Source organism: Cygnus atratus, chromosome 9 (assembly GCF_013377495.2).
Source record: "Cygnus atratus isolate AKBS03 ecotype Queensland, Australia chromosome 9, CAtr_DNAZoo_HiC_assembly, whole genome shotgun sequence".
Classification (NCBI taxonomy): domain Eukaryota; kingdom Metazoa; phylum Chordata; class Aves; order Anseriformes; family Anatidae; genus Cygnus; species Cygnus atratus.
Window position 1 is genome coordinate 17,592,394 of NC_066370.1, and position 11,290 is coordinate 17,603,683.

Genomic DNA, 11,290 nt, shown 5'->3' on the forward strand with positions numbered 1-11,290 from the left:
GTGTTAAGTGCCCAACACCATCATATTATAAGATACCACATTTGGCTTACATACTACCAGAGAACTATTAAGTGAATTCTGAACTAACTATAAAAGAAAGCCACTACTTTGGCTCTGTGCATTTTTGAATGTGATTTCTCAGATGACAGACATGCTAAAAGTTGGCTTTCACTGAATAAGAATTAAGTTAATGACGGTTAAGTGTGATTGCCCACAATATTTCTTAGTGTTTTTCACAAAAATATGTTAAAGAAAAACTTCAAAGTCAAACATGTAAACCCAAGTCAATTATCCAGGTAGCACCTTTTTCTGGAAGAAGCTGATCCAATCTCTCACACCAACTTGTATTTGGAAAATTTATCTGAAACTGACCTTGTCATTTTGGGCTCACATTGACTTCTTGTATTTTCTTATTTAGAGGTTGAATTTTGCATTGAAAACTCAGCCACTCCCTGACAAAGTCATTACTGCCATTTAAGAATGTCTTGAGCTATCCTAAATAAAACATTTCGAATAAAATAAGACAATATCTTCTCCTTTCCGCTTCGTAGAGAATATTGAGATATCCTGCGAAAGGTATGAAGACTACTATGCACTGAATTATTTTAATAAATACTAAAAAATATCAGCAATTCCCTTAAATAAGTCTTTTGAAAGCTACTACAGCCAAAGAGCACACAAAACTACTTAGATTGAGTGCAAAGTTAGATTTATATCACTTCATGCCATGCCTTGATTGTGTTGGTATTAAGCCAGTCAATCCTATTCTGTGTACTGTTCTGAAAAGATGTAAAGCTGATGGAAGTCTGCTCAAAATTTTCCCAATCTGGAGGAGTAGCAGGTACTTACATAGAAGCTATAGACCACCTGTTTGCAAGGGCACATTGGGCTACAACCCTTCTCCAAATCTGAGTGACCTTCTCGTTTCCCTTTCACTGGTTCTCTTCTCATTAAGGATCTGCAAAAACAAGGATACGGATATAGCCATAATATGGCCACAAATACCTCAGTGTATCTTCATTTCAACTATTTTCATAGTAAACAGAAAACCAAGATTGCAAAATACCTGCATACATGAACTGGACCTCCTTAATTACAGGCTCATCAGCATGTTGTTAGAAGCTAAATATTCTTCATAGTAAAACACGATTGCACAATGCCTGCTTAAAGAATCACAAACATACTCCCTTTGATGGATGGTCCAGAAAGCACTGTAAGGCCTACTTTCCTCAAAATCTGCTCAATCACTATGTAATCATTTACTTACTGTTTGTAAACATTAATCCAGGGCCAAGGTAATGGCCTTGTGACACAACACTTAAATTTATATAAAACCATGCCCTTTTAGCATTCATTTATAACTTCTGCAGACCACTCTGATTCAAAAGCAGACTACTGGCTTTACCAGGGCATGGGCAGTGGTGACCTAACACCACAAACAAAATGCTGCATCTAGCTTCATTTTTTTTCCTAACACTACTGCATTGCTATAATGCCCAAACCAAAACAAGCATTACACCTACAGACTGTAAGACCGTCGAAACAGATGCAGGAGTGGCCCTCGATTTGGTCAACAGACATCGCAGAGAAGGCTACGTTTTCGGTTTGTTCCGTGTTGCTGATGCACACGAACTACATATAGTAAGTATCAATTAAAAAGCTGATTTATACAGGATGGTGATTTTAAAATAATGAGACAGATCATTAAAAGCTGATAATTATTGTTTTTAACAGAGCAATGCTGATGTAATTCAATGAATCAGCTGTGATTTACGCTATCACAGTATGAACTTGTGCATGATTTATTGTATGTAAGCTTGATTTCAAAGGACGCTGACTGCCCTCTATTTCCTTGGCTGACCAGATGTTAGCATAGGAGATGCTCTGAACAGCTTTATATAATACTTGAAATTAATCTGTCTGCTCTGTTGTCAGGTCTCAAATATTATGTTCATAATTTATACTCAGAGGGTTTCTTTAATCTGCGAATGTTTAACATGACTTAGATCAATATATACTTCACGATAGGTATTTTGTTTTTATCTTAATTTTGGAGATTTCTGAGTAACTGGAGAGAATGGAGAAAAGTTGAGGAAGACAGACGAGATGAAAATACCACTCTGCAAAAAGGGGAAAGGCTGGATAGAGAGCCTACATCAGTCATTTCCCACTTCATAGGTTCTTTCCTATTTCTATTTCCTAGAGAGTATACATGAGCTTTTCTCAATCATTGCCGGCCTAAATGCCAAAGCAAATCAATAGCCAAAAAAGCAACAGAACACAAAATTTCTTTAACTATCAGATAAAAGAGATCGAGGAAACGCAAATTTACTGGTACACTTGGCTACCTTTTAACTGCTTGGGTTGTCAACAACAATCTACACATCTGCAACGTTCATGAGCTATATTATACACCTCACTACGGCAACCAAAAAAAAAAAAAAAGCTAGTTTTGATGGAGCTGTTTAAAACTAACTGCCTGTTAAGACGAGAAGAAGCTCAAAAAGAGATTGAAGACCCAGATTGCTACAAGTTTTCAGGTACACTTTCAAAAAACCAAACAAAAAACCAGATAGAACATTCTGGTTTTCAAAGACAAGGATATGGGGAGTGATATTATTTGATTTTTATGCAATTGCCAGATGACTGAAGAGCTCATCTAGGATGCAAACAGCCTTCTTCAGCATAGAGAAATCCCAAATTATTGGAATTTATAAAATAAAATATTCTCCCTTATCAGCGAGCAATCATGTGGCTAGCAGGTAGGACAGGTGCCAGGACAGCTATGGTTCTGGTTTCCTGGTTCTGCCACACATGTTTTTGTGCAAATCACTTAGCCTTTAATTTTAAAATATAGACGTTGCTAAGCCATATGAATACTGCAAAACTAATGTTTAACATGACAGTGGTGGATACTTACTAATAAAAATATTACACTAGACTGCTGGAATTCTTTCCCAAGGTCTTGTCTATATAGAAACACTCTGAAAGAGGAATCTGAATGGATGAAATTTCATAAAACCTGAGGACACATTCACAGTGAAGGGCTTTGCATCATTTTATCTAAATGATAAAATGAAATATGTCTGTTTTCATTCTGAATGTCCATACAGGGGTTGCTTGAAGTTTACATAATTCATTCCAAATGTGAATTGAGATTCCTTTCCCCACAGACAAATACCATACTGTTTCTGTGGACCACAGTTAATTCTTAATATCACATTCCATTACACTGGCAGTCAAATCATTATTCCCCATCCTACTTGCTCCAGAAACAAAACATACTAGAAGAATTTCGGAGCTAAGGTTCCTGAATTTACAGAGATATTTCAGTTTTGTTGTATCACTCCCTGAATAAACAGGGCAGGAAACAAAATTCTGAAATGGCATCTGGTCGCTAAGGTCATCTGAAGTGGATGTAGTTGTAAAACAGGCTGTCTAGACAACAGGTTTGCTAATAGACCAATGTGCTCAATGTAAAAATCAGGAGGGAATGACAACTTTTCAACGTTACCATTTTCCATACGTGATGGATGCCAGGTTAAAAACAGACTCTTCTCATATGTTCTCTACAGAAGGTTAAGAGATAACAGCCATAAGCTGCATAAAGGGAAATTCTGACTTGATATAAGGCCACACAAAAAATCAGAGAGCAAGCAGTTAAGTACTGGAACTGAACAGAGAGGCTGTAGAACATCTGTCTTGATGATATATCGAACTCAGCTGGACAAGGCTGATCTAACTTTCATCTAATTTTGAACTTAGCTTTGCCTTGAACGAATGGCTGCACAAGATGACCTCCAAAGATCCCTTCCAGCCTAAACCATTCTATGATTCTATCCTTGTCAGCTCAGAAAAACTTCAATACAGAACTGGGGAAGCTACATTAAAGATGAAACTCACCTACTTATAAAAAAGTTTCTTTCAGACCAAGCTTCTTGTGTGTATACATATAACTATTATATATATGTATTTTTATCTGTACTTCTCTTCCAGGGAAATTCATCAGTTCTTTTCTTAACTTTGGATGTGCTGGAAACTGAATGCCCTGTTTTATCTGGAAGACATTGGGAGTCTTGTGAATACGGTGACGTCTATTCCATGGCAAGTAACAGCACCCAGGCAGACTCATACGTCAATATTGCATTAATTTGATCTTCACCTGAACTGCCCAGAAATTCATGTGCTACTACATCTCTAAGTGAAGGCTAGGCTTTAATATGGCTCACTATAAAATAACATCTATTGGATTCTAGTTGTAAAACATCAGCTAAAGGTTCAGAAAAGGGGTGACTCATCATATAAGTACAACTGTGTTTCATTAGTTGTCTTAGAGGAGCTATATTCCATTCTTCCACTGCTGGTAACAGAACTGATGTTTTGAAACTAAATCGTTAACAATTACAGGGCACTAGAAATGATTTTTTTTGAAACTCATATTCCTAGTATAGAAGCCAGAAATGCCTATGTTATACTTTGTCAGTTGTATGTTGTAGTGTTAGTGGTAGGACAATGTAAAACACCTGCAGTGTCGGTACACATCGGGTACGTAGCAGTCTTTGTCCTTATTTGTTGCAGTACAGTGATGCACTCTGGAATGGGAACTACCTGTGCAAACTTTATTTAAATAGGAGAGTGGTGATACTACCACACAGGACAAAGCAGGAAGGCCATGAGGAGAGAAGAGAAAAGAAGTCATTTACTCTTTTTATTGAGAGAAAATGAATGGGAGAAAAGGTTCATCCACTCTTTGATAAAGATTTATATAACCTTTGAGTATCCTAAGTTCCCCTGCTAGCTACTATTATCTTACTGTAAATAAGTCTTAGAATGACTGAGAAGGCTCTGTTAGTTTTCCCTGGTCTCCTCAGTCAGGCAAACTGAAAATTAAAATACAGTCTTTTGTTGGAGACTTGTACCTAAACACAATCTTTGAATGGTACTAGATCAAACATTCCATTAACGACCACATCTGTTATTCTCAGAAATGCTGAACATTAGAAGGAGGCATCATTTCTACAATCAACTATATCCAATTAAATCCAATGAAAATAATATCACGGTCATATATTCTTTTTCCCCCCTCAGGACTTCGGGCAATGTAAGATTATCATGTATACGAACCAGCTGTTAAAGAAACCTCAACTACATGGATTTAATTGTACACTAAGTCCAGGTAAAATAACCACTGTTGGAAGCTAACACATACCTCAAACCAATCTCATCTGCTTACAATTCAGATTTTAGATAATTTCAATGGTATGTTAAAAATGTGTAACAGAATTAAGAGTACCCTACTCTTCTAAAGCCGACTTTATTGATGTCAGATGATAACATCACTCCAGTCCACCAAAACTTGGTAATGAGTATCAGAAAAAATTGAACTTGGAAAGAATGCCCATTTGAGGTGGTTAAATTCTAAAGCCGAGCTAGAAGGTGTATAAGAATATTCTTTTTCACAGTTGTCTTTTCTTCACATGACAGGAGAAACCTGTATTTGTAGCATGAGAGATAGGTATTTCACCTCCAAGGAAACACTTGGTATTTCAGCTTCTTATTATGAGGTCACATTAAAGATACGTATAGGTATTTTACTCCCAAGAGTATTGCAATATTACTAACTTTTCTGTTTTTTACAGTTCCTCCCAATTTAATAGAGTGCAAAGATTGTCCTGTAAAAGGTGAAGTCTTAGAAGTCACCGAGCAACATAAAGATATTGCTGCAAAGGCCCTGAAAAAATTCAACAGCGAGAGCAACCACACAAACTACTTCAATGTTATCAAAGTTGAAAAGGTTTTAAAGACGGTAAGTGGCATTTTGTCCTACAACTACTTATAAACGACATTTTGGGAGCAGATCCAAAACCATGGGCCCAGAACTCAAATCCTTTTAGGATCAGAAATATTGCATGTAACCTCTCAGCATAAGTAATCTGCTTAAAATTGAAGGTCCTACTTCTGCAGTCTTATCAACTTAATTTAGGCATGTGAAAGCAAAAGGATTTCTCATCTGCTGAAAACCATGGCAGTGGGATGGCATTCTAAATGCCTGCCTTCTTTGGGTGCATTTTTTTATTTTGCATGCCTATTTAACTAACATAACATACAAGAGTTTATTTACTACGAACCATAGTTTGTCAAGATGTACAGTCGTGCGTTATCACAGTCATGCATCCTGTCAGATGAAGTCAGATAACTTTTTACTATTAGAATATTTAGCTCATGGGTGCAACACTAAGTGGAACACATTCAGAATAATTTTGGTTGCTGCAGAACAAAGCAGCACTCTGAGAGCTCTGAAGGACTGGAGGTAAATGTGTATCTGTGCTGTACCTCCTGAGGAACTATTGGCTCTGGTAAATAACTCCTCCATCTCTGAGTGATGCTGACACAAAGACTTACCCTTTGGGTGTTTAGAAGCGTAACTCTTGCACCACCACAATTTTTTTGCTGGTAGATACCGGAGACCTTCACTTAAACAGCACAGGATCGTTCTGTACAAGTGTATCAGTCCAGGACACCTCTGTAATGAGGTCCCATGGCCCCTTCCACAATACATGCTGTTCCTAGAACCTGCCCAAATTAGAGAATGCCAACCCCACCTCCCTGCAGCTCGCAATGTTGCATTGTAACTTAACAGTGTTCTGCACTGTCTTCCCATGCAGGACTTACCCCTACTCACATTCAGCCCATGGCTGTTTTTCATTTGCCTGGATTCAAGGATTTCTCCCAAACGATTTTTTTTGCTTTGTCTTCACACTTCTCCATCCATAGCTATAGTGAGAATCCCAATTGTACCACTAGATTTCAGCAGACTGTGTACCACCTAGACACTATGAAGTTTGATTAAAAAGTATACCACAGAGTATACTACTTCTAAACACTCAGTTAAACCAGCGAAACTTGTGTGCACGCATGCTATGGACATCTTCAATACAGACTTGAAATAAACTACTACTGCAGTTGAAACTTAAAGTGAAGCATCTCTATATGGATTCTAGCAGGATCACAAAGGCCTTCTGTTCTTATGGAGCAATGCCTTCTCTATGAATAATGCTGCTGACATTAGAGAAAGCAACAACCTCACAGAAACTGGCAGAATTTCATCCCCAATTAACATCTGTAGTACACTGTAGTACTATGCACTTCCATCACTGGAAGGGGGTGGTTGCCATTTTCATTGGAGCAGCTGTTCAATTTAGGGAAAAGACTCTAAGGGCTCTACTTCCTAAAAACACAGGCTGTGTTTTTAGAGAGATTTTATAATACACACATGCCAGACAAAGAAACAAAGCAACCATCTCCCGGAACTCCTATAAAGGAGTGAGGAAAGTGAGGTATAAATAATCTAATCCATTTTCCTTACTGAATACGCATGTGTGTACGAACTTTTGAACAGCACAGGTAATAAATGCATGATGTAGACAGGATTTTGATAAGAGTATAGAGTATAGTTGCTTTTAAAATTACAGGACTTTTTTTTTTAAAAAAAAAGAAAAACCACCTGTCACACTTTTTCTTTGACTTCTATTTCAGACTGACTCCAATGAAGTTCACATTTTAGGATTCTCTATAAAAGAGACCAACTGTTCCAAAGGTGTGCAACAGACAGAGGAGACACTGGAATGTGACTTTCTGGATAACTGGCATGCTGTGAGTAAAGTCTTTGAATAAAAAGTGATAGGAGGAGTGGCACCAGGAAGATCTTCCCATGATGATTCCAAATGTTTCCTATAAGCACGCACCCAAACTCAAAATTCAGAACCAGAGTATCAAAGTCCAGATCCTAATTTCACAGCTACTCCTTCTTCTTCTATAAGGAGCTAATCTCAAATCTAAAAGGAACTGGAGTTGCATATTTCAGATCTAGAGCTCAGATCTTCTCTTTGGATCTGGCTTTCACCTTCAAATTGTGGCCATTCCCCTAGTAAATTATTCATGCTATCTTCATAAAAACATTTACACTAACATGACTCATAGATTTTGAATGAAATATATGCACTGTGCCATCCCAGTGAGCCCAGGATTACTTTTTTCCCCTCTGCTGCAGGGGAACAGAGGGTGGAATAATTCAGGCCTATCTACAGATTATTATCAAAGTACTCTCAACACCCAACCTTCCCTTTACAATAACAGTAAACAGCAAATAAAGTACTAGGCAGCAGCAACAAACCAAAATAAATTATTCCACAGAAATGAAATGGAAGGAATGAAATAAAAATATGGAAAAATAAAACCTGCAGAATTGATGGTTTTTTTTTTCCCATAAATTAATTTCCTTCTCTGGCTCCTTATGCTCCAGAAGACTGGAAAAGATTGTGAATAAACTGGTGGCAGAACTAAAAGCTCACTAGAATGAGGCATAAGCCATATAGCCAGAGGTTTTAAATTCTGTTCTCAGTGCTGACACCACTGTTGTGTGTGTAAAAAGTTATTAACATTTGTAATCACTGGTCATAATAGGCTACTAATGGCCCTAGCATGTACTAAGATAAAGCAGCTACTAGAGAAAGCATACACAGATTATTTTCTATCATTGATAATAATGATTGTGATATTTCTATAATGACAATGTTTGTTATCATTTCCTGAGTTCTGTGCTCTTTCCACATGAGCAGTTCTATGCACGAGGACTGGACAGCAGGGGAAAGTCACTGCAAATGGGATGCTAAGGGAAGTAATGCTAAAAGATTACAACAAGTTACTTCTCAAAAATAAATACACAAAAAAAGCTCAACACTGAGCTTCATCTCAAACAGCATAGCTACACAGTGTCTGGTTTTGAAGACTTTGAGCAAAATTTCTGAATAGCCCAATCTGAACAGATGTTTGACAGAAAAGAATAAAAATCAGCCTGTGTAGATATTAGTAGATGACTAATTTTTAAAGACATCAAAAGAGAAGTAGGCTGGAGAGTGACAGCCCTCTAGATGCATATGAGGAAGTGGTCTTCACAGTCAAGAACACTCAAAAATTAAATGTATTTTATTTATTTTTTACAGGGCAGGTATCATTGGCCAGAAAGCTCAGGATCTAAGTTATATAAACATACTTAGGTATCAAAGGAAGTAGCGTAACTTTTAAAACGTTGACCTTTCAGTGGCTTCTATTATCTCCATCACCAGAACCCAGATGTGCATTGTTTTTTCTTTTGTTTTGCTTAGCACAAGGGATTCTGCAAGGCACGAATCGTCAGTGATTCAGATGCTCCCGATGGAACAGATATAAGCTGTGAACTCTACCATCCCTGGGTATGTACTGAATTACTGAAACGTCTCTGGCTATTTCCTAATGCAGGCTATTGCAACCTCAGTCCAGCCTGACAGAAGAAAGGTTGCAAAGGTTGTTTATGCCCCGTTATTACTCCCCGGGTGTGATTCAGCATGCGAGGACGGACTGGCTTTTGACTACTAGGTCAATCAGAGGATTAATTAGCATCGAGCTGTCCCCACTGCTTCCTCTGAAAGTGTCTTCGCTCTAATCATACTCCTTAGTTAAAGTGAGTAGAGATTTACAAGTTCAAAGGGAATTTTAGAAAGCAAGAGGAGGGGAAATGGTCTTTATTATATGTGTTCTGTGTTCGGTCTCTTCTCCCATGCACCAGGTGATAAGACAAGAGGAAATGGCCTCAAGTTGTGCCAGGGGAGGTTTAGGTTGGATATTAGGAAAAATTCGTTCACTGAAAGGGTTGTGAGGCATTGGAACGGGCTGCCCAGGGAAGTGGCTGAGTCACCATCCCTGCAGGTATTCAAAGGACGTGTAGCTGTGGTACTCGGGGACATGCTTTAGTGGTGGGCTTGGCAGTGCTAGGTTAATGGTTGGACTCGATCTTAGAGGTCTTTTCCAACCTAAATGATTCTGTGATTCTATATTTGGTATTCCAGTGTATATTACAACAGCTAATCCAGTGTGGTTTTTATTTTGCTTTGATCCCTTACAGATTTTGCTCAGTTGGTTAGATCATTCCATTTTGTTATGGTACAGTATTTCCAGATGCTTTTCAGTAATTCAGCATTTTATCATCTACTCCTTCTCGTATATCCTGAAAAAATACAGCACAAATCACTGGAACTGTAAATGTAAACCCATTAACTCCCACCTCTCTGTCACCACTTTCTTCTGTTTTTTTTAACATCTCACTTAATGCTTCTCGCCCTGGTGTTTTTATAAACAGCAGCATCACCATGGACATAGATGCAGACATTCACGTCCGGGTTGGCCACACAGACATCCCCACCATCATTCTGGTCACAGACATCACCACAGAGACAGACGCCCACCACATTTTCAATCCAAACCTGAAGACACTGAGCAGAGCCATGATTTCAACGAAGAACAGGAAGACAGCCATGAAGAATCTCCTCCCTACCATGGTAGACGACATAACCGCCCTCGCCCACCACACCATGGTCCTCCACCTCCTCCTCAAGAGGAATTAGGTCATCCCCCTCCTCCCTATGATGAACAACATAGTCCTCCTCCTCCCCAAGATGAAACAGATCAGTCCCCTTCTCCTCTTCCTCCCAATGATGAACAACATAGTCCTCCTCTTCCTCCCCATCATGGACCCCACTGTCCTCCTCCCCCTCCTCATGGACCACATCACCCACATCCTCCTCACCACCATGGACCACACTGTCCTCCTCCTCCTCCTCCCCCTCCTCATGGGCCAGATCACCCACATCCTCCTCACCATCATGGACCACACTGTCCTCCTCCTCCTCCTCCCCCTCCTCATGGGCCAGATCACCCTCATCCTCCTCACCATCATGGACCCCGCTGTCCTCCTCCCCCTCCTCACGGACCACATCACCCACATCCTCCTCACCACCAGGGACCACATTGTCCTCCTCCTCCCCCTCCTCATGGGCCACATCACCCACATCCTCCTCACCATCATGGACCACACTGTCCTCCTCCTCCAGGACACCATCCTCATCCCCATCATCACTACCACAGACACCACTGCAACAAGACAGGCCCATCAGGAAAGTACTTTCCATTCCAGGTAACAGGAGCTATCTATCGCATTCCAGTTCTAAACACGCAGGATTCTCTCACAGCTCCCAGTGCAAAATTTCCTGAGCTATCCCACCTGAGCCCTCAATCCCCCAGCACCGAAGAAGGTACTTCCTTCACTGACTCAAGTCTAAAGGAGATGCCAAAAACTGTAGATTTTCCAGATCACCATTCACAATCAGAATCATGCCCAGGAAAACCCAAACTTGATCTTCCCCAACTTTTGCCTTTGTTTCCATATAGCTCCATAGCACAAACTTCTTCTCCGTGA

General features: G+C 39.4%; 1 protein-coding gene across 1 annotated transcript; it reads left to right on the forward strand.

Moving 5' to 3' along the window:
• The first annotated feature begins 1,443 nt into the window (after positions 1-1,443).
• Positions 1,444-11,290, forward strand: HRG (histidine rich glycoprotein). The gene is made up of 7 exons (XM_035557287.1): positions 1,444-1,641; positions 3,997-4,104; positions 5,089-5,176; positions 5,640-5,806; positions 7,537-7,653; positions 9,165-9,251; positions 10,175-11,290. The coding sequence occupies exons 1-7, from the start codon at positions 1,444-1,446 to the stop codon at positions 11,288-11,290; spliced, it is 1,881 nt and encodes a 626-aa protein (XP_035413180.1).

What these genes read in the sequence shown, in the direction of transcription:
- HRG (XM_035557287.1), top strand. Translation starts at nt 1,444, where the DNA reads ATGCTGCATCTAGCTTCATTTTTTTTCCTAACACTACTGCATTGCTAT. An exon ending in TAATTGTACACTAAGTCCAG is followed by an intron (nt 5,177 to 5,639) that starts GTAAAATAACCA and finishes TGTTTTTTACAG; the next exon opens with TTCCTCCCAATTTAATAGAG. An exon ending in TTCTGGATAACTGGCATGCT is followed by an intron (nt 7,654 to 9,164) that starts GTGAGTAAAGTC and finishes TGTTTTGCTTAG; the next exon opens with CACAAGGGATTCTGCAAGGC.